This window comes from Pristiophorus japonicus, unplaced genomic scaffold, assembly GCF_044704955.1.
Source record: "Pristiophorus japonicus isolate sPriJap1 unplaced genomic scaffold, sPriJap1.hap1 HAP1_SCAFFOLD_992, whole genome shotgun sequence".
Lineage (NCBI taxonomy): Eukaryota > Metazoa > Chordata > Chondrichthyes > Pristiophoridae > Pristiophorus > Pristiophorus japonicus.
The window spans coordinates 11673-35905 of record NW_027254922.1 but is presented as its reverse complement, the minus strand read 5'-3'; the positions used below and the strand labels follow the sequence as shown (position 1 = coordinate 35905).

The window sequence follows — 24233 nt, the reverse complement described above, 5'->3', positions numbered from 1 at the left end:
CTGCATGCGGACATGGACTGCTCCATTATCTGAGGAGTTGCGAATGGCACTGAACACTGTGGAATCATCAGCGAACATCCCCACTTCTGGCCTTATGATGGAGGGAAGGTCATTGATGAAGCAGCTGAAGATGGTTGGGCCTAGGACACTGCGCTGAGGAACTCCCGCAGCGATATCCCTGGGCTGTGATGATTGACCTCCAACCACCACAACCATCTTCCTTTGTGCTAGGTATGACTCCAGCCAGTGAAGAGTTTTCCCCCTGATTCCCATTGACTTCAGTTTTACTCGGGCTCCTTGATGTCACACTCGATCAAAGGCTGACTTGTTGTCAAGGACAGTCACTCTCACTTCACCTCTGGAATTCAGCTCTTTTGTCCATGTTTGGACCAAGGCTGTAATGAGGTCTGGAGCCGAGTGGTCTGGCAGAACCCAAACTGGGCATCAGTGAGCAGGTTATTGGTGAGTAAGTGCCGCTCGATAGCACTGTCAACGACCCCTTCCATCACTTTGCTGATGATTGAGAGTAGACTGATGGGGCGGTAATTGGCCGGATTGGATGTGTCCGGCTTTTTGTGGACAGGACATACCTGGACAGTTTTCCACATTGTCGGTGAAGGAATGCAAAAATTCACAAGAAACCCCCCCCCGCTGTGTTTGGGCTCATTCGAAAGGAAATTTAATTTGGGACTATCTATTGAAAAGTTTGGAACTCTAAAGTGCTTATGGAAGAAACTACGAACTTTAATAGAATTTTGGATTTTAAAAGACAAACTCAAGGATGTGGGTGGGCCGACAGAACTAGCTTGAGACAGTCTAATTAAGTAAAGCTACCTGCTGTGAGAACTGAGTCTGGAAGAATGAGTATTTAAAATCCTTCTCCACAAGAGACATTAACATCACAAAATCACCCAGAGGTTACATCCCCATCAACATGGGTCTGGACAACCATTTCAGCATAGCCATCACAAAGAGGCCCAATCCAGCCTGTATGCGAAAGACTAAGCACAAAAGGACATTGCAATTACCAAACTAATATTTCCAGGAAACAGTTTTCGAACATCAACCCACCCAAGACATATCAACTTTAACGAGCCTGACAAAATATTACAAAGAAGAACCAAGCCCGACAAAATTATACAAAGGATTGTGAACAGATTGGGCAGCAAGATTAGAACACTGAAATCATATAACTGGCCCCTGTTTTCAACAGAGGTTAGAGAGAGGTGGTTGCTAGGTAGCTACAAGGCTACCATACCTCATCAAGACAAGGAGAGAAACCAACGTGACCGTTGTAAACTAACTTCTCTTGAAGTCCTGAAGGAAGGAAGAACATCACCATCTACCATTAACTATCAAAAGGTTTGGTTAGCATAAGTCCCTGCCTGCCCTGGAGTGTAACCGAGCTAGAATTAGGTATTGGGAGGTGGGAGGTATAATTTTACTGCAACCCCCTTTGAATGTGTAGTGTATGGTATTTATTAGAGTGATTGTAAGTTTGACCTTGTACCTTTCCATGCATTGTTCTTTATTAGAGTGATTGTAAGTTTGGCCGTGTATTTTCTTACTAGAGTAATAAGCCTGTACTACCCTGACTGTAATAAAAACAAAGTTCTTTGCATCAAACCTCTGCTCTTTTGTCACCCCCCCAAATAAATCCAGAGTACAGAACCCAAGGGAGGGGGAGCGATTCGAAACCGCTCAAGTTGGTCAGAAGGGAACCTGACCCCCTCATAGAGATTACCGCCCCCCTCCCCTTACATCGGGTCAATGCCAGTGTTGTAGCTGCACTGGAACAGCTTGGCTAGAGGCACGGCTAATTCTGGAACACAAGTCTTCAGCACGACAAGAGGCAGCTCGTGCAGAGCACAGAGTGCAGCAGCATAGAGTGGCATTTGTGAGTTTGGTAAGTGGGTGAGTTTTAAGGGTTATTCTCTTTAAACCATTTGGAGGCTGGAGTAACTTGTTAGTGGCAATTGCCAGTAGCTTCAAAGTAAGTAGCAGTTTAATTTAAAGGGGAAAAGTTAAATAGTTGGGAATCTTTCAGGTTTAGGCAGAGAAAAACAAGGTAACTCTCCAGTAGGAGGCAATTAGCAGCTAGTTAAAACCAGTTCTGTAAACGACTGACCAGTAGTGAGTCATCTGACCTAGATACGGTTTAAAAAGAGGCAGCTCGTGTAGAGCACGGAGTGCAGCAGCATAGAGTGGCATTTGTGAGTTTGGTAAGTGGGAACTCAGGGACACTCCCCTGACGACTACGTGTGCAGGAAGTGTTTGCGCCTCCAGCTCCTGACGGTCCGCGTTGCAGAATTGGAGCTGAGGGTGGATTCACTCTGGAGCATCCATGATGCTGAGAATGACGTGAGTAGCACATGTAGCGAGTTGGTCTTACCGCAGGTGAAGAGTCCACAGCCAGATAGGGAATGGAAGACCAGCAGGAAGAGCAGTGCAAGGAAGGTAGTGCAGGGGTCCCCTGTGGTCATCCCCCTGCAAAACAGATACACCGCTTTGAGTACTGTTGAGGGGGATGACTCATCAGGGGAGGGCAGCAGCAGCCAAGTTCATGGCACCGTGGCTGGCTCTGCTGCACAGGAGGGCAGGAAAAAGAGTGGGAGAGCTATAGTGATAGGGGATTCAATTGTAAGGGGAATAGATAGACGTTTCTGCGGTCGCAACCGAGACTCCAGGATGGTATGTTGCCTTCCTGGTGCAAGGGTCAAGGATGTCTCGGAGCGGGTGCAGGACATTCTGAAAAGGGAGGGTGAACAGCCAGTTGTCGTGGTGCACATTGGTACCAACGATAGAGGTAAAAAAAGGGATGAGGTCCTACGAGACGAATTTAAGGAGCTAGGAGCTAAATTAAAAAGTAGGACCTCAAAAGTAATAATCTCAGGATTGGAACCGGTTCTGGGGGAGGTGGGACCAGTACAAACCGGATAGTCTGCACCTGGGCAGGACCGGAACCAATGTCCTCGGGGGAGTGTTTGCGAGTGCTGTTGGGGAGGAGTTAAACTAATATGGCAGGGGGATGGGAACCAATGCAGGGAGATAGAGGGAAACAAAATGGAGACAAAAGCAAAAGACAGAAAGGAGATGAGTAAAAGTGGAGGGCAGAGAAACCCAAGGCAAAAAACAAAAAGGGCCACTGTACAGCAAAATTCTAAAGGATCAAAGTGTAATAAAAAGGCAAGCATGAAAGGTCAGTGCCTCAAAGCAAGGAGTATTCGGAACCCAGGAGAGGGCTCTGAGCTAGTTAGAGTGGGTGTAAGCTCAGATGAACAGGAAAGAAAGAATGCAAAAGGCAGGAGGCAACAGAGCAGAGTAGCACTGGGGTAAGTGTAAACCACAAGGTGACAGGAAGGGACAATATGTATGAATATAAAGGGGCTGCAGGAGGGGTCAAAACTAAAAATCATGGTTTAAAAACTAGTATTAAAAGACTCTACCTAAACACACGCAGCATTCGAAATAAAGTAAATGAGTTGACGGCACAAATCATTACAAATGGGTATGATTTGGTGGCCATTACAGAAACGTGGTTGCAGGGTGGCCAAGACTGGGAATTAAACATACAGGGTTATCTGACAATTCGGAAAGATAGACAAGAAGGGAAAGGAATGGGGCAGCTCTGTTAATAAAGGATGATATCAGGGCAGTTGTGAGAGACGATATTGGCTCGAATGAACAAAATGTTGAATCATTGTGGGTGGAGATTAGAGATAGTAAGGGGAAAAAGTCACTGGTGGGCATAGTTTATAGGCCCCCAAATAATAACTTCACGGTGGGGCGGACAATAATCAAGGGAATAATGGAGGCATGTGAAAAAGGAACGGCAGTAATCATGGGGGATTTTAACCTACATATCGATTGGTCAAATCAAAATCGCACAGGGTAGCCTGGAGGAGGAATTCATAGAATGCATACGGGATTGTTACTTAGAACAGTATGTTACAGAACCTACAAGGGAGCAAGCTATCTTAGATCTGGTCCTGTGTAATGAGACAGGAATAATAAACGATCTCCTAGCAAAAGATCCTCTCGGAATGAGTGATCACAGTATGGTTGAATTTGAAATACAGATTGAGGGTGAGGAAGTAGTGTCTCAAATGAGCGTACTATGTTTAAACAAAGGGGACTACAGTGGGATGAGGGCAGAGTTAGCTAAAGTTGGAAACACAGACTAAACGGTGGCACAATTGAGGAACAGTGGAGGACTTTTAAGGAGCTCTTTCATAATGCTCAACAAAAATATACTCCAGTGAAAAAGAAGGGCGATAAGAGAAGGGATAACCAGCAGTGGATTACCAAGGAAATAAAGGAGAGTATCAAATTAAAAACCAATGCGTATAAGGTGGCCAAGGTTAGTGGGAAACTAGAAGATTGGGAAAATTTTAGACGACAGCAAAGAATGACTAAGAAAGCAATAAAGAAAGGAAAGATAGATTATGAAAGTAAACTTGCGCAAAACATAAAAACAGATAGTAAAAGCTTTTACCGATATATAAAACGGAAGAGAGTGACTAAAGTAAATGTTGGTCCCTTAGAAGATGAGAAGGGGGATTTAATAATGGGAAATGTGGAAATGGCTGAGACCTTAAACAATTATTTTGCTTCGGTCTTCACAGTGGAAGACACAAAAACCATGCCAGAAATTGCTGGTCACGGGAATGTGGGAAGGGAGGACCTTGAGACAATCACTATCACTAGGGGGGTAGTGCTGGACAGGTTAATGGGACTCAAGGTAGACAAGTTCCCTGGTCCTGATGAAATGCATCCCAGGGTATTAAAAGAGATGGCGGAAGTTACAGCAAATGCATTCGTTATAATCTACCAAAATTCTCTGGACTCTGGGGAGGTACCAGCGGATTGGAAAGCAGCTAATGTAACGCCTCTGTTTAAAAAAGGGGGCAGACAAAAGGCAGGTAACTATAGACCGGTTAGTTTAACATCTGTAGTGGAGAAAATGCTTGAAACTATCATTAAGGAAGAAATAGCGGGACATCTAGATAGGAATAGTGCAATCAAGCAGATGCAGCATGGATTCGTGAAAGGGAAATCATGTTTAACTAATTTACTGGAATTCTTTGAGGATATAACAAGCATGGTGGATAGAGGTGTACCTATGGATGTGGTGTATTTAGATTTCCAAAAGGCATTCGATAAGGTGCCACACAAAAGGTTACTGCAGAAGATAAAGGTACGCGGAGTCAGAGGAAATGTGTTAGCATGGATAGAGAATTGGCTGGCTAACAGAAAGCAGAGAGTCGGGATAAATGGGTCCTTTTCGGGTTGGAAATCGGTGGTTAGTGGTGTGCCACAGGGATCAGTGCTGGGACCACAACTGTTTACAATATACATAGATGACCTGGAAGAGGGGACAGAGTGTAGTGTAACAAAATTTGCAGATGACACAAAGATTACTGGGAAAGCGGGTTGTGTAGAGGACACAGAGAGGCTGCAAAGATATTTAGATAGGTTAAGCGAATGGGCTAAGGTTTGGCAGATGGAATACAATGTCGGAAAATGTGAGGTCATCCACCTTGGAAAAAAAAACAGTAAAAGGGAATATTATTTGAATGGGGAGAAATTACAACATGCTGCGGTGCAGAGGGACCTGGGGGTCCTTGTGCATGAATCCCAAAAAGTTAGTTTGCAGATGCAGCAGGTAATCAGGAAGGTGAATGAAATGTTGGCCTTCATTGCGAGAGGGATGGAGTACAAAAGCAGGGAGGTCCTGCTGCAACTGTATAGGGTATTGGTGAGGCCGCACCTGGAGTACTGCGTGCAGTTTTGATCACCTTACTTAAGGAAGGATATACTGGCTTTGGAGGGGGTACAGAGACGATTCACGAGGCTGATTCCGGAGATGAGGGGGTTACCTTATGATGATAGATTGAGTAGACTGGGTCTTTACTCGTTGGAGTTCAGAAGGATGAGGGGTGATCTTATAGAAACATTTAAAATCATGAACGGGATAGACAAGATAGAGGCAGAGAGGTTGTTTCCACTGGTCGGGGAGACTAGAACTAGGAGGCACAGCCTCAAAATACGGGGGAGCCAATTTAAAACCGAGTTGAGAAGGAATTTCTTCTCCCAGAGGGTTGTGAATCTGTAGAATTCTCTGCCCAAGGAAGCAGTTGAGGCTAGTTCTTATGAGTTCGGGCAATCTGGGTGTGGCAGGTGCTGATTTGTCTTGTTTTTCCTACTAGTGCTGACACTAGAGCAGCTGATAAGCAGTGCCAGAGTGCGAGACGGAGGCCCAGAGACCAGCCCAACCAGCTGCAGACAAAGATAGAGGGGTGCAAAATCGAGAGGTGATGTCACAGCCAAGCTGGTAAGTGGTTGGCTGGTCGACTGGTAAGTATAACTCTCTTTCAAACTGACTTTTAGATTGGTTTAATTGGCAGCGAACTACTAAGTAGCTATTTGGTGTTTAAGTAAATTTTAGTAAGTAAATTAATTTAAGGGTTAAGTCATGGCAGGAGAGCTCGGACCCATGTCATGCTCCTCCTGTGCTATGTGGGAAATCAGGGACGCTTCCAGTGTCCCTGACTACTATGTGTGCGGGAAGTGTGTCCAGCTGCAGCTCCTGACAGACCGCATGATGGCACTGGAGCTGCGGATGGACTCACTCTGGAGCGTGCGCGATGCTGAGAATGTTGTGGAGAGCACATTTAGTGAGTTGGTCACACCGCAGGTAAGGGTTAGGACAGATAGTGAATGGGTGACCAAGAGACAAGGCAAGAGCAGGAAGGTAGTGCAGGAGTCCCCTGCGGTCATCTCCCTCCAAAACAGATGTACCGTTTTGGATACTGTTGGGGGAGATGACTTACCAGAGGAAGGCACCAGCAGCCAGGTTCATGGCACCATGGGTGGCTCTGCTGCACAGAAGGGTGGGAAAAGAGTGGGAGAGTTATAGTGATAGGGGACTCTATTGTAAGGGGAATAGATAGGAGTTTCTGCGGCCGCAACCGAGACTCCAGGATGGTATGTTGCCTCCCTGGTGCAAGGGTCAAGGATGTCTTGGAGCGGCTGCAGAACATTCTGGAGAGGGAGGGTGAACAGCCAGTTGTCGTGGTACATGTAGGTACCAACGATATAGGTAAGAAGTGGGAACAGATCCTACAAGCTGAATTTAGGGAGCTAGGAGTTAAATTAAAAAGTAGGACCTCAAAGGCAGTAATCTCTGGATTGCTACCAGTGCCACGTGCTAATCAGAGTAGAGGGAGCAGGATAGTTAGAATAAATACGTGGCTTGAGCAGTGGTGCAAGAGGGAGGGATTCAAATTCCTGGGACATTGGAACCAGTTCCGGGGGAAGTGGGACCTGTACAAAAGGGCGGTCTGCACTTGGGCAGGACTGGAACTGATGTCCTGGGGGTAACATTTGCTAATGCAGTTCGGGAGTGTTTAAACTAATATGGCAGGGGGATGGGAACCTATGCAGCGAGACAGGGTGAAGTAATATGGAGTCAGAAACAGATGGTAGAAAGGTAAAAAGCAATAGTGGAAGGCCGAGTAAACAAAGGCAAGAAACAAAAAGGGCCACACTACATCATAATTATAAAAGGACAAAGGGTGTTAAAAAAACAAGCCTGAAGGCTTTGTGTCTTAATGCAAGGAGTATCCGCAATAAGGTGGATGAATTACTGTGCAAATAGATGTTAACAGATATGATGTGATTGGGATTACAGAGACGTGGCTACAGGATGATCAGGGCTGGGAACTCAACATCCAGGGGTATTCAACATTCAGGAAGGATAGAATAAAAGGAAAAGGAGGTGGGGTAGCATTGCTGGTTAAAGAGGAGATTAATGCAATAGTTAGGAAAGACACTAGCTTGGATGATGTGGAATCTATATGGGTAGAGCTGCAGAACACCAAAGGGCAAAAAACGTTAGTGGGAGTTGTGTACAGACCTCCAAACAGTAGTAGTGATGTTGGGGAGGGCATCAAACAGGAAATTAGGAGTGCAAGCAATCAAGGTGCAGCAGTTATCATGGGTGACTTTAATATGCATATAGATTGGGCTAACTAAACTGGAAGCAATACGGTGGAGGAGGATTTCCTGGAGTGCATAAGGGATGGTTTTCTAGACCAATATGTCGAGGAACCAACTAGGGGGGAGGCCATCTTAGACTGGTGTTGTGTAATGAGAGAGGATTAATTAGCAATCTCATTGTGCGAGGCCCCTTGGGGAAGAGTGACCATAATATGGTGGAATTCTGCATTAGGATGGAGAATGAAATAGTTAATTCAGAGACCATGGTCCAGAACTTAAAGAAGGGTAACTTTGAATGTATGAGGCGTGAATTGGCTAGGATAGATTTGTGAATGATATTAAGGGGTTGACTGTGGATGGGCAATAGCAGACATTTAGAGACCGCATGGATGAACTACAACAATTGTACATTCCTGTCTGTCGTAAAAATAAAAAAGGGAAGGTGGCTCAACCGTGGCTATCTAGGGAAATCAGGGACAGTATTAAAGCCAAGGAAGTGGCATACAAATTGGCCAGAAATAGCAGCGAACCCGGGGACTGGGAGAAATTTAGAACTCAGCAGAGGAGGACAAAGGGTTTGATTAGGGCAGGGAAAATGGAGTACGAGAAGAAACTTGCAGGGAACATTAAGACGGATTGCAAAAGTTTCTATAGATATGTAAAGCGAAAAAGGTTAGTAAAGACAAACGTAGGTCCCCTGCAGTCAGAATCAGGGGAAGTCATAACGGGGAACAAAGAAATGGCAGACCAATTGAACAAGTACTTTGGTTCGGTATTCACTAAGGAAGATACAAACAACCTTCCGGATATAAAAGGGGTCAGAGGGTCTAGTAAGAAGGAGGAACTGAGGGAAATCCTTATTAGTCAGGAAATTGTGTTGGGGAAATTGATGGGATTGAAGGCCGATAAATCCCCAGGGCCTGATGGACTGCATCCCAGAGTACTTAAGGAGGTGGCCTTGGAAATAGCGGATGCATTGTCAGTCATTTTCCAACATTCCATTGACTCTGGATCAGTTCCTATGGAGTGGAGGGTAGCCAATGTAACCCCACTTTTTAAAAAAGGAGGGAGAGAGAAAACAGGGAATTATAGACCGGTCAGCCTGACCTCAGTAGTGGGTAAAATGATGGAATCAATTATTAAGGATGTCATAGCAGCGCATTTGGAAAGAGGTGACATGATAGGTCCAAGTCAGCATGGATTTGTGAAAGGGAAATCATGCTTGACAAATCTTCTGGAATTTTTTGAGGATGTTTCCAGTCGAGTGGACGAAGGAGAACCAGTTGTTGTGGTATATTTTGACTTTCAGAAGGCTTTCAACAAGGTCCCACACAAGAGATTAATGTGCAAAGTTAAAGCACATGGGATTGGGGGTAGTGTGCTGACGTGGATTGAGAACTGGTTGTCAGACAGGAAGCAAAGAGTAGGAGTAAATGGGGACTTTTCAGAATGGCAGGCAGTGACTAGTGGGGTACCGCAAGGTTCTGTGCTGGGGCCCCAGCTGTTTACACTGTACATTAATGATTTAGACGAGGGGATTAAATGTAGTATCTCCAAATTTGCGGATGACACTAAGTTGGGTGGCAGTGTGAGCTGCGAGGAGGATGCTATGAGGCTGCAGAGCGACTTGGATAGGTTAGGTGAGTGGGCAAATGCATGGCAGATGAAGTATAATGTGGATAAATGTGAGGTTATCCACTTTGGTGGTAAAAACAGAGAGACAGACTATTATCTGAATGGTGACAGATTAGGAAAAGGGGAGGTGCAAAGAGACCTGGGTGTCATGGTACATCAGTCATTGAAGGTTGGCATGCAGGTACAGCAGGCGGTTAAGAAAGCAAATGGCATGTTGGCCTTCATAGCGAGGGGATTTGAGTACAGGGGCAGGGAGGTGTTACTACAGTTGTACAGGATCTTGGTGAGGCCACACCTGGAGTATTGTGTACAGTTTTGGTCTCCTAACTTGAGGAAGGACATTCTTGCTATTGAGGGAATGCAGCGAAGGTTCACCAGACTGATTCCCGGGATGGCGGGACTGACCTATCAAGAAAGACTGGATCAACTGGGCTTGTATTCACTGGAGTTCAGAAGAATGAGAGGGGACCTCATAGAAACGTTTAAAATTCTGACGGGTTTGGACAGGTTAGATGCAGGAAGAATGTTCCCAATGTTGGGGAAGTCCAGAACCAGGGGACACAGTCTAAGGATAAGGGGTAAGCCATTTAGGACCGAGATGAGGAGAAACTTCTTCACCCAGAGAGTGGTGAACCTGTGGAATTCTCTACCACAGAAAGTTGTTGAGGCCAATTCACTAAATATATTCAAAAAGGAGTTAGATGAAGTCCTTACTACTCGGGGGATCAAGGGGTATGGCGAGAAAGCAGGAATGGGGTACTGAAGTTTCATGTTCAGCCATGAACTTATTGAATGGCGGTGCAGGCTCGAAGGGCCGAATGGCCTACTCCTGCACCTATTTTCTATGTTTCTATGTTTCTATGTCTATGACAGCCAGGATGTTGTCAGGGCCCAGAGCCTTTGCTGTATCCAGTGCACTCAGTCGTTTCTTTATATCACATGGAGTGAATTGAATTGTCTGAAGACCGGCTTCTGTGATGGTGGGGACCTCAGGAGGAGGCCGATATGGATCATCCACTCGGCACTTCTGGCTGAAGATGGTTGTAAACGTTTCAGCCTTGTCTTTTGCACTCACGTGCTGGGCTCCGCCATCTTTGAGGGTGGGGTTATTCATGGAGCCTCCTCCTCCCGTTAGTTGTTTAATTGTCCAATTGTGGGTTTAAGTCCCGCTCCAGAGACTTGAGCACAAAAATCTGTGCAGTACTGAGGGAACACCGCACTGTCGGAGGGGCAGTACTGAGGGAACACCGCACTGTCGGAGGGGCAGTACTGAGGGAGCGCCGCACTGTCGGAGGAGCAGTACTGAGGGAACACCGCACTGTCGGAGGGGCAGTACTGAGGGAGCACCGCACTGTCGGAGGGGCAGTACTGAGGGAGCGCCGCACTGTCGGAGGGGCAGTACTGAGGGAGCGCCGCACTGTCGGAGGAGCAGTACTGAGGGAACACCGCACTGTCGGAGGGGCAGTACTGAGGGAGCACCGCACTGTCGGAGGGGCAGTACTGAGGGAGCGCCGCACTGTCGGAGGGGTAGTACTGAGGGAACACCGCACTGTCGGAGGGGCAGTACTGAGGGAGCACCGCACTGTCGGAGTGGTAGTACTGAGGGAACACCGCACTGTCGGAGGGGCAGTACTGAGGGAGCACTGCACTGTCGGAGGGGCGGTACTGAGGGAGCGCCGCACTGTCGGAGGGGCGGTACTGAGGGAACACCGCACTGTCGGAGGGGCAGTACTGAGGGAGCGCCGCACTGTCGGAGGGGCGGTACTGAGGGAGCGCCGCACTGTCGGAGGGGCAGTACTGAGGGAGCGCCGCACTGTCGGAGGGGTGGTACTGAGGGAGCGCCGCACTGTCGGAGGGGCGGTACTGAGGGAGCGCCGCACTGTCGGAGGGGTGGTACTGAGGGAGCGCCGCACTGTCGGAGGGGCGGTACTGAGGGAACACCGCACTGTCGGAGGGGCAGTACTGAGGGAGCGCCGCACTGTCGGAGGGGCGGTACTGAGGGAGCGCCGCACTGTCGGAGGGGTGGTACTGAGGGAACACCGCACTGTCGGAGGGGCAGTACTGAGGGAGCGCCGCACTGTCGGAGGGGCAGTACTGAGGGAGCACCGCACTGTCGGAGGGGTAGTACTGAGGGAGTGCCGCACTGTCGGAGGGGCAGTACTGAGGGAGCACCGCACTGTCGGAGGGGTAGTACTGAGGGAGTGCCGCACTGTCGGAGGGGTAGTGCTGAGGGAGCGCCGCACTGTCGGAGGGGCAGTACTGAGGGAGCACCGCACTGTCGGAGGGGTAGTACTGAGGGAGTGCCGCACTGTCGGAGGGGTAGTACTGAGGGAGTGCCGCACTGTCGGAGGGGCAGTACTGAGGGAGCACCGCACTGTCGGAGGGGCAGTACTGAGGGAGCACCGCACTGTCGGAGGGGCAGTACTGAGGGAGCGCTGCACTGTCGGAGGGGCAGTACTGAGGGAGAGTTCTTCAACTATGGGCCCGTCTGCTCTCTCAGGTGAATGTAAAAGATCCCAGGGCACTATTTCGAAGAGTGGGGGAGTTATTCCTCGTGTTCTGGGGCCAATATTTATCCCTCATTCAACATCACTAAAACAGTTTATCGGGTCATTGTGACATTGCTGTGTGTGGGAGCTTGCTGTGCGCAAATTACCTGCTGCGTTTCCTACAGTACCACAGTGACTACACCTCAAAAAGTACTTCATTGGCTGTAAAGCTCTTTGGGACGTGCTGAGATTGTGACCGGTGTTATGTAAATGCAATGTTCTTTATTCTCTGTAATCCCTCACAGACAAGGCCTTGTCTGATCACTCCCTTATATCCCTCAGCACACCTCCCCCCCCTTCCCTCTCACAATCCCACTTCCTTCTGCGTCTGTCCCGGAAATAATCTCTTCGCCAGGTCACTCACACGGCACTTTCAACCCCCCCCCCGCCCCGCGCTTCATACACCACAATATTTCTGCAGCTACCGACGTGAAGGATATACTTGCCTTGGAGACGGTCCAGCGAATGTTCACCAGACTGATTCCTGGGGTGGGAGGGCTGTCGCAAGAGGAGATTGGGCCGATATTCTCTCGAGTTTAGAAGAATGTGAGGTGATCTGATAGATTGTGGGGGCTTGACAGGGTAGATGCAGGGAGGGTGTTTCCCCCGGGCTGGGGGGTCTAGAACCAGGGGTCACAGTCTCAGGATAAGGGGTCGGTCATTTAACACACAAGAACATGAGAAATAGGAGCAGGAGTCGGCCATTCGGCCCCTCGAGCCGGCTCCGCCATTTAATACCATCATGGCTGATCGATCATGGGCTCAGCTCCACTTCCCCGCCCGCTCCCCATAACCCCTCACTCCACCGATGTGAGGAGGCTTTTCTTCACTCGGAGGGAGGTGAATCTTTGGGATTCTCTGCCCCAGCAGCCTGTGGAGGCTCAGTCGTTGAGTATATTCAAGGCTGAGATCGATCGATTGTTGGACTCGAGGGGAATCGAGGGATCGGGCGGGAAAGCGCAGTTGCGGTTGAAGATCAGCCGTGATCTCATTAAACGGCTCGAGGGGCCGAATGGCCGACTCCTGCTCCGAATTATTACGTTCTCGGCTGAACTGCCCCCTTTTCTCCACCCTGTCCCAGTAAACTTGCTACTCCCCCCATCCTCGCCCCCTGAATATCGGGGTTTACCCACCCACCCACCCACAGCCAGCTCCGGCCTGCTCCACACGGAGCACCATCGGGTCCTGATCCTCCTGCTCAATCTGCTAACTACCCCCGCCACCCTGGGGAGCTCAGATAGCCCCCGCTATTCTTCACCGCAACCGTCCCCTACCCCCAGCCCCTCCCACAGCCCCTCCCCCAGCCCCACCCCCGGTCCCACAGCCCCTCCCCCACTTCCCCACTCCCCCCGCCCCACCCCCACTCCCACAGCCCCTCCCCCACTCTCCCCGCCCCACCCCCACTCCCACAGCCCCTCCCCCACTTCCCCACTCCCCCAGCCCCTCCCCCACTCCCCCAGCCCCTCCCCCACTCCCCCAGCCCCACCCCCACTCTCCCCGCCCCACCCCCACTTCCCCACTCCCCCACCCACACTTCCCCACTCCCCCACCCCCACTTCCCCACTCCCCCACCCCCACCCCCACTCCCCCAGCCCACTCCCCCACTCCCACAGACCCTCCCCCACTCTCCCCGCCCCGCCCCCACTCTCCCACCCCCACCCCCACTCCCCCAGCCCCTCCCCCACTCCCCCACTCCCCCAGCCCCTCCCCCACTCCCCCACTCCCCCAGCCCCTCCCCCACTCCCCCAGCCCCTCCCCCAGCCCCTCCCCCACTCCCCCACTTCCCCAGCCCCACCCCCACTCCCCCAGCCCCTCCCCCACTCCCCCACTTCCCAGCCCCTCCCACACTCCCCCAGCCCCTCCCCCAGCCCCTCCCCCACTCCCCCACTCCTCCAGCCCCACCCCCACTCCCCCACTTCCCCAGCCCCACCCCCACTCCCCCAGCCCCTCCCCCACTCCCCCACTTCCCCAGCCCCTCCCCCACTCCCCCACATCCCCAGCCCCTCCCCCACTCCCCCACTTCCCCAGCCCCTGCCCCACTTCCCCACCCCCACCCCCCCACTCCCCCAGCCCCTCCCCCACTCCCCCAGCCCCACCCCCACTCTCCCAGCCCCACCCCCACACCCACAGCCCCTCCCCCACTCTCCCCGCCCCACCCCCACTCCCCCACCCCCACTCTCCCAGCCCCACCCCCACTCCCACAGCCCCTCCCCCACTCTCCCCGCCCCACCCCCACTCCCCCACCCCCACCCCCACTCTCCCAGCCCCTCCCCCACTCTCCCCGCCCCACCCCCCACTCCCCCACCCCCACCCCCACTCTCCCAGCCCCTCCCCCACTCTCCCCGCCCCACCCCCACTCCCCCACCCCCACTCCCCCAGCCCCACCCCCACTCTCCCCGCCCCACCCCCACTCCCCCACCCCCACTCCCCCAGCCCCACCCCCACTCTCCCCGCCCCACCCCCACTCCCCCAGCCCCACCCCCACTCTCCCCGCCCCACCCCCACTCCCCCACCCCCACTCTCCCAGCCCCACCCCCACTCCCACAGCCCCTCCCCCACTCTCCCCGCCCCACCCCCACTCCCCCACCCCAACCCCCACTCCCCCAGCCCCTCCACCACTCCCCCAGCCCCTCCCCCACTCCCCCACTTCCCCAGCCCCTGTCCCACTTCCCCACCCCCACCCCCCCACTCCCCCAGCCCCACACCCACTCCCCCAGCTCCTCCCCCACTCCCCCAGCCCCTCCCCACTCTCCCATCCACTCCCCCAGCCCCTCCCCACTCTCCCAACCACTCCTCCAGCCCCACCCCCACTCCCCCAGCCCCTCCCCCACTCCCCCAGCTCCTCCCCCACTCCCCCAGCCCCTCCCCCACTCCCCCAGCTCCACCCCCACTCTCCCCGCCCCACCCCCACTCCCACAGCCCCACCCCCACTCTCCCAGCCCCTACCTCACTCTCCCCGCCCCACCCCCACTCTCCCAGCCCCTCCCCCAGCCCCTCCCCCACTCCCCCACTCCCCCACTCCCCCAGCCCCTCCCCACTCTCCCAACCACACCCCCACTCCCCCAGCCCCTCCCCCACTCCCCCAGCCCCACCCCACTCCCCCAGCCCCACCCCACTCCCCCAGCCCCTCCCCCACTCCCCCAGCCCCACCCCACTCCCCCAGCCCCACCCCACTCCCCCAGCCCCACCCCACTCCCCCAGCCCCTCCCCCACTCCCCCAGCCCCTCCCCACTCTCCCAACCACTCCTCCAGCCCCACCCCCACTCCACCAGCCCCACCCCACTCCCCCAGCTCCACCCCCACTCCCCCAGCCCCTCCCCCACTCCCCCAGCCCCACCCCACTCTCTCACCCCCAACCCCACTCCCCCAGCCCCTCCCCACTCCCCCAGCCCCTCCCCACTCTCCCTCCCACTCCCCCAGCCCCTCCCCCACTCCCCCACTCCCCCACTCCCCCAGCCCCTCCCCACTCCCCCAGCCCCTCCCCCAGTCCCCCAGCCCCACCCCACTCCCCCAGCTCCACCCCCACTCCCCCAGCCCCTCCCCCACTCCCCAGCCCCTCCCCCACTCCCCCAGCTCCTCCCCCACTACCGCAGCCCCTCCCCCACTCCCCCAGCCCCACCCCACTCCCCCAGCTCCACCCCCACTCCCCCAGCCCCTCCCCCACTCCCCCAGCCCACTCCCCCACTCCCCCACTCCCACAGACCCTCCCCTACTCTCCTCGCCCCACCCCCACTCTCCCACCCCCACCCCCACTCCCCCAGCCCCTCCCCCAATCCCCCACTCCCCCAGCCCCTCCCCCACTCCCCCAGTCCACTCCCCCACTCCCCCAGCCCCGCCCCCAGCCCCTCCCCCACTCCTCCAGCCCCACCCCCACTCCCCCACTTCCCCAGCCCCACCCCCACTCCCCCAGCCCCTCCCCCACTCCCCCACTTCCCCAGCCCCTCCCCCACTCCCCCAGCCCCTCCCCCACTCCCCAGCCCCTAACCCCACTCCCCCACTCCCCCAGCCGCTCCCCCACTCCTCCACTCCCCAGCCCCTCCCCCACTCCCCCAGCCCCACCCCTACTCCCCCAGCCCCTCACCCACTCCCCACTCCCACAGCCCTTCCCCCACTCCCCCACTCTCCCAGCACCTCCCCCACTCCCCCAGCCCCACCCCTACTCCCCCAGCCCCTCCCCCACTCCCCACTCCCCCAGCCCCTCCCCCACTGCCCCAGCCCCACCCCCACTCCCCCAGCCCACCCCCCACTCCCCCTCCCCCCCCGCCTCCAGCAACAAGTGTGAGGAGCTCATGAACTTACTACTCACCCAGATCGAGACCATCCGATCGGCTGCCTCTGGCCCTCGCTCCCTTCTCCTGACCCACCGTTCTCCCCTCCCCCCCTGCCCCCCCGAGGAGCCCCCTACCCCAGCCCCGCGCCCACGGCTCCCTCATGTCTCTCCTTGCGGCCTCTCCCTGTGCCTGCTGTCATGTATGTAACCATCATGCATCGGTAATCTTCATGTAACTGTAATCTTCATGCAACTCCTGTACAGTGTACCTGTACCCTAGAAATGCACACCCTGACCACAGGGGGTGAACTTGTGGGAGACACTCCTCACCTGGGTTGGTTAAGGTCACGTAGTGAATGTGTCTGCAGGGATGAGGTCCTACGAAACGAATTTAAGGAGCTAGGAGCTAAATTAAAAAGTAGGACCTCAAAAGTAGTAATCTCGGGATTGCTACCAGTGCCACGTGCTAGTCAGAGTAGGAATCGCAGGATAGCTCAGATGATTACGTGGCTTGAGCAGTGGTGCAGCAGGGAGGGATTCAAATTCCTGGGGCATTGGAACCGGTTCTGGGGGAGGTGGGACCAGTACAAACCGGACGGTCTACACCTGGGCAGGACCGGAACCAATGTCCTGGGGGAGTGTTTGCTAGTGCTGTTGGGGAGGAGTTAAACTAATATGGCAGGGGGATGGGAACCAATGCAGGGAGACAGAGGGAGACAAAAAGGAGGCAAAAGCAAAAGACAGAAAGGAGATGAGGAAAAGTGGAGGGCAGAGAAACCCAAGGCAAAGAACAAAAAGGGCCACTGTACAGCAAAATTCTAAAAGGACAAAGGGTGTTAAAAAAACAAGCCTGAAGGCTTCGTGTCTTAATGCAAGGAGTATCCGCAATAAGGTGGATGAATTAACTGTGCAAATAGATGTTAACGGATATGATGTGATTGGGATTACGGAGACGTGGCTCCAGGATGATCAGGGCTGGGAACTCAACATTCAGGGGTATTCAACATTCAGGAAGGAGAGAATAAAAGGAAAAGGAGGTGGGGTAGCATTGCTGGTTAAAGAGGAGATTAATGCAATAGTTAGGAAAGACATTAGCTTGGATGATGTGGAATCTATATGGGTAGAGCTGCAGAACACTAAAGGGCAAAAAACGTTAGTGGGAGTTGTGTACAGACCTCCAAACAGTAGTAGTGATGTTGGGGAGGGCATCAAACAGGAAATTAGGGGTGCATGCAATCAAGGTGCAGCAGTTATAATGGGTGACTTTAATATGCACATAGATTGGGCTAACCAAACTGGAAGCAATACGGTGGAGGAGGATTTCCTGGAGTGCATAAGGGATGGTTTTCTAGACCAATATGTCGAGGAACCAACTAGGGGGGAGGCCATCTTAGACTGGGTGTTATGTAATGAGAGAGGATTAATTAGCAATCTCATTGGGGTAGAGTGACCATAATATGGTGGAATTCTGCATTAGGATGGAGAATGAAACAGTTAATTCAGAGACCATGGTCCAGAACTTAAAGAAGAGTAACTTTGAAGGTATGAGGTGTGAATTGGCTAGGATAGATTGGCGAATGATACTTAAGGGGTTGACTGTGGATGGGCAATGGCAGACATTTAGAGACCGCATGGATGAATTACAACAATTGTACATTCCTGTCTGGCGTAAAAATAAAAAAGGGAAGTTGGCTCAACCGTGGCTATCTAAGGAAATCAGGGATAGTATTAAAGCCAAGGAAGTGGCATACAAATTGGCCAGAAATAGCAGCGAACCCGGGGACTGGGAGAAATTTAGAACTCAGCAGAGGAGGACAAAGGGTTTGATAAGGGCAGGGAAAATAGAGTACGAGAAGAAGCTTGCAGGGAACATTAAGGCGGATTGCAAAAGTTTCTATTGGTATGTAAAGAAAAAAAGGTTAGTAAAGACAAACGTAGGTCCCCTGCAGTCAGAATCAGGGGAAGTCATAACTGGGAACAAAGAAATGGCAGACCAATTGAACAAGTACTTTGGTTCGGTATTCACTAAGGAGGACACAAACAACCTTCCGGATATAAAAGGGGTCAGAGGGTCTAGTAAGGAGGAGGAACTGAGGGAAATCCTTATTAGTCGGGAAATTGTGTTGGGGAAATTGATAGGATTGAAGGCCGATAAATCCCCAGGGCCTGATGGACTGCATCCCAGAGTACTTAAGGAGGTGGCCTTGGAAATAGCGGATGCATTGACAGTCATTTTCCAACATTCCATAGACTCTGGATCAGTTCCTATGGAGTGGAGGGTAGCCAATGTAACCCCACTTTTTAAAAAAGGAGGGAGCGAGAAAGCAGGGAATTATAGACCGGTCAGCCTGACATCGGTAGTGGGTAAAATGATGGAATCAATTATTAAGGATGTCATAGCAGCGCATTTGGAAAGAGGTGACATGATAGGTCCAAGCCAGCATGGATTTGTGAAAGGGAAATCATGCTTGACAAATCTTCTGGAATTTTTTGAGGATGTTTCCAGTAAAGTGGACAAAGGAGAACCAGTTGATGTGGTGTATTTGGACTTTCAGAAGGCTTTCGACAAGGTCCCACACAAGAGATTAATGTGCAAAGTTAAAGCACATGGGATTGGGGGTAGTGTGCTGACATGGATTGAGAACTGGTTGTCAGACAGGAAGCAAAGAGTAGGAATAAATGGGTACTTTTCAGAATGGCAGGCAGTGAATAGTGGGGTGCCGCAAGGTTCTGTGCTGGGGCCCCAGCTGTTTACATTGTACATTAATGATTTAGACGAGGGGATTAAATGTAGTATCTCCAAATTTGCGGATGACACTAAGTTGGGTGGCAGTGTGAGCTGCGAGGAGGATGCTATGAGGCTGCAGAGTGACTTGGATAGGTTAGGTGAGTGGGCAAATGCATGGCAGATGAAGTATAATGTGGATAAATGTGAGATTATCCACTTTGGTGGTAAAAACAGAGAGACAGACTATTATCTGAATGATGACAGTTTAGCAAAAGGGGAGGTGCAACGAGACCTGGGTGTCATGGTACATCAGTCATTGAAGGTTGGCATGCAGGTACAGCAGGCGGTTAAGAAAGCAAATGGGATGTTGGCCTTCATAGCGAGGGGATTTGAGTACAGGGGCAGGGAGGTGTTGCTACAGTTGTACAGGGCCTTGGTGAGGCCACACCTGGAGTATTGTGTACAGTTTTGGTCTCCTAACTTGAGGAAGGACATTCTTGCTATTGAGGGAGTGCAGCGAAGATTCACCAGACTGATTCCCGGGATGGCGGGACTGACCTATCAAGAAAGACTGGATCAACTGGGCTTGTATTCACTGGAGTTCAGAAGAATGAGAGGGGACCTCATAGAAACGTTTAAAAATCTGACGGGTTTAGACAGGTTAGATGCAGGAAGAATGTTCCCAATGTTGGGGAAGTCCAGAACCAGGAGTCACAGTCTAAGGATAAGGGGTAAGCCATTTAGGACCAAGATGAGGAGAAACTTCTTCACCTAGAGAGTGGTGAACCTGTGGAATTGTCTACCACAGGAAGTAGTTGAGGCCAATTCATTAAATATATTCAAAAGGGAGTTAGATGAAGTCCTTACTACTCGGGGGATCAAGGGGTATGGCGAGAAAGCAGGAATGGGGTACTGATGTTTCATGTTCAGCCATGAACTCATTGAATGGCGGTGCAGGCTAGAAGGGCCGAATGGCCTACTCCTGCACCTATTTTCTATGTTTCTATGTTTAGATGCCTTGCGTGAGTTTGTAACAAGGTGCAGGGACATCACATTTGGTGACGAGAAACAGGAATCACCGAACCACGAGGATGACCACCGGTAGCACAGAGGAATGTTACTGTGTGGGTGAGGACTGGGCCGACTTTGTGGAAAGACTCCAGCAGAGCTTTGTCACAAAGGACTGGCTGGAAGAGACAGCGGCTGACAAGCGGAGGGCGCATCTACTGACCAGCTGTGGTCCACAGACGTATGCGCTGATGAAAGACCTGCTCGCACCCCAAATGCCAGCGGACAAGTCCTTTGAAGAGTTCAGCCAGCTGATCAGTGAGCATCTCAAGCCGGCGAGTAATGTAAACACGGCCCGGCACCGGTTCTACACACACCGGCGTCGGGAGGGACAATACATCTCGGACTTCGTTTTGGACCTGTGGTGCTTGGCCAGTCTCTGTAAGTTCACAGACACCTGCAGGGGGGAGATGTTAAGGGATTTCTTCATCGAGGGCATTTTCAGGAAGCTCATAGAGACCAAGGACTTGACTTTAGAAGGGGCGGCGATGATAGCTCAGACCTTTATGGCAGGGGAAGAGGAGACCAAGCTAATTTACGTGCGCAGCTCTGGTCCCAACGTGGCGATGGACCAGGGAGTTAACATGGTGGACACGGCCAGGGACCCCGCAGGAAGGCCAGGGCATTTCGAAACCGCCCAGGCAGCAACAAACGCTAGGGTGGGCCCGCAACAGGGACAATGGAAAGGGGATCGGTAATTCACGCCATCACGAGGAACAATGTATCCCGCGATGGGACCATTAACATCCACCATCAGAGTGCTTAGAAACAGCCAAATAGGCAATCAGAGAGGAATGCCTGGTAACAGTCCCTTTGTTAACAACAATCTCAACTCATGCTGGAGGTGCGGGGGTAGACATACTGTGAGAAGCTGCAGGTTCCAGCAATATACCTGTAGGATTTGTAACGTCAGTGGACACTTGGCCAGGATGTGCAAAAAGGTTGTGGCGAGGCTCATCTGCGAGACAGAGGAACCAGACGAGGGATCTGCAATGCAGGATGAGGCCTGGGGAAAAGCCATGGATGCTGAAGTTCAGCGGGTTCATGTGGCTGACGTCCACAGCTCATACACTAAAATGCCACCCATGATGATGAAAGTTTTATTGAATGGCATCCCGGTGCACATGGAGCTGGATACGGGAGCTAGCCAGTCACTTATGAGCGCCCAACAATTTGAGGGACTATGGCCACACAGAGCTAGCAGGCCCAAACTGGAACGCATTGAGACGCAGCTACGGACGTACACTAAAGAGATCATCCCAGTGCTGGGCAGTGCAAACTTGGTGGTAACACATAATGGATCACAGAACCAGCTGCCACACTGGATTGTTCTGGGAAATGGCCCCGCGCTCTTGGGGAGGAGTTGGCTAGCCGAGATGATTTAGAAATGGGGGGATGTGCACGCCATTTCATCCGTGGAGCGAAGTTCATGCTCGCAGGTCCTACAGAAATTCGGGTTACTGTTTCAACCCGGTGTTGGAACGTTCAAGGACACTAAAGTAGTGATACACATCACTCCGGACGCCAGACCAGTGCATCACAAGGCCAGAGCGGTGCCGTACGTGATGCGTGAGAAAATTGAAAGTGAATTGGACAGGCTCAGAGAGGGCATAATTTTGGCCGTTGAATTCAGCAACTGGGCAAGTCCCATTGTTCCCATCCTCAAAGCAGATGGCTCGGTCAGGATTTGTGGCGACTACAAAGCCACCATCAACCGAGTGTCGCTGCAAGACCAATACCCGCTCCCGAGAGCGGAGGGCCTCTTTGCCACGCTGGCAGGTGGAAAGCTGTTCACGAAGCTGGACCTCACTTCTGGCTACATGACTCAGGAACTGGCTGAAGATTCCAAGTTTCTGACCACCATCACGACGCACAAGAGATTATTTGTCTACAACAGGTGCCCGTTTGGCATTCGTTCGGCAGCGGCTATCTTTCAGCGAAACATGGAAAGCTTGCTCAAGTCCTTCCCTGGAACGATCGTGTTCCAAGACGACATTCTTATAACAGGTCGCGACACTGAGGAACACCTCTGCAACCTGGAGGAGGTGCTACGCCGATTGGATCGGGTAGGCCTGCGGCTGAAAAAGGCCAAGTGTGTGTTTTTGGTCCCAGAGGTCGAGTTCCTGGGCAGGAGGGTTGCCGCAGACAGGATCCGGCCCACTGAATCAAACACTGAGGCGATTCGCCGGGCGCCCAGGTCCGGCAACACGTCGGAGTTGCGATCATTCCTGGGACTTTTGAACTATTTTGGGAACTTTCTGCCGAACTGTTACACATGCTCCTCCGTAAAGGTTGTGAATGGTTTGGGGCGATTGTCAAGAACGGGCTTTCAATAAGGCGAGGAACCTGCTGTGTTCCAACAAACTGTTGACTTTGTTGACCCCTGTAAAAAAACTGGTTTTAACATGCAATCCTACGGGGTTGGGTGCGTGTTGCTGCAGGATAACGATGACGGCTGACGTCTCCAGGTCGCTCTCCCAGGCAGAGCGTGGATACGACGCGGTCGAGAAGGAGGCACTCGCGTGTGTGTACGGTGTGAAAAAGATGCACCAGTACCTTTTCGGTAGACGGTTCGAGCTAGAGACGGACCACAAGCCGTTAACATCCCTGTTGTCCGACAGCAAGGCTGTCAACGCTAGTGCGTCAACTTACATACAGCGATGGGCCCTCACGTTGTCTGTGTATGACTATACCATACGGCACCGGCCAGGCACCGAAAATTGCGCTGAGGCGCTCAGCAGGCCCCCACTGGCCACCACCGAGGGGGCGTCGGAGCAGAGCGCTGAGATGGTCATGGCCATTGAGGCTTTTGACACTGCGGGCTCCCCCATCACAGCCTGCCAGATCAAACTCTGGACCAACAGGGACCCCCTCCTATCCATGATAAAGAAATGTGTCCTGACTGGGGATTGGGTGCCCGCACACAGGGCGTGCCCCGAGGAGGTCAGGCCGTTTCAGAGACGGATGGACGAGCTCTCCATCCAAGCCGACTGCCTGTTATGGGGCAGCCAGGTAGTCATGCCCCAGAAAGGAAGGGAAGCGTTCATCAGGGAACTCCACAGCGAGCACCCTGGCATCGTGTTAATGAAGGCCATTGCCTGGTCACACGTGTGGTGGCCGGGGATTGACTCAGACCTGGAATACTGGGTTCGCAGGTGCACGGCGTGTGCCCAGCTGGGCAATGCCCCCAGGGAGGCCCCACTCAGCCCGTGGCCCTGGCCCACCATGGTCACATATTCACATGGACTATGCGGGCCCGTTCATGGGGAAAATGTTCCTTATCGTTGTCGATGCATACTCAAAGTGGATCGAGTGCATCATATTGAACTCGTGCACGACATCCATCACAGTGGAGAGCCTGCGTACAGTTTTCGCGACCCACGGCTTGCCGGACATCCTGGTCAGCGATAATGGCCTGTGTTTTACCAGCCATGAATTCCAGGAGTTTATGTCGGGCAATGGGATCAAGCACGTCCGGACAGCCCCGTTCAAGCCGGCTTCCAATGGCCAGGTCATAAAGCAGGGCATACTACGCATCCAAGGACCCTCCCTTCAGTACCGCCTATCGCGCCTCCTGCTGGCCTACAGGTCCCAGCCGCACTCGCTCACAGGAGTCCCGCCAGCGGAACTCCTCATGAAATGCACACTCAAGACGCGGCTGTCCCTCATCCACCCAGACCTGGCAGACATTGTTGAGGGAAAGCACCAGTCCCAAACCGAGCTCCATAATCGAGGCTCAAGGGGGCGGTGTATAGAAATCGATCACCCGGTATTTGTTCTTAACCATGCTTTCGGACCCAAATGGCTTGAGGGCACCGTAATTGGCAAAGAAGGAAACAGGGTCATGATGGTCAGACTAAACAATGGGCAGATATGCCGCAAACACTTGGACCAAGTAAAGACAAGGTTCAGTGCAGACACGGAGGAACCTGAAGAAGAGCATGAGATAGCACCCACACCACTGCCAGTGGATGAGCAACAA

General features: G+C 52.6%; 1 protein-coding gene across 1 annotated transcript in view; it reads right to left on the bottom strand.

Annotated features, from left to right (window-relative positions):
• Positions 1-23052, bottom strand: part of LOC139259388 (heat shock 70 kDa protein 12B-like) — a 69226-nt gene extending 46174 nt beyond the window's left edge. The window contains exon 1 of the mRNA XM_070874856.1: positions 22950-23052. Within this exon, the coding sequence (XP_070730957.1) occupies positions 22950-23052 (103 nt within the window). The remainder of the gene's footprint in view (positions 1-22949) is intronic.
• Between the last annotated feature and the right edge of the window lie 1181 nt (positions 23053-24233).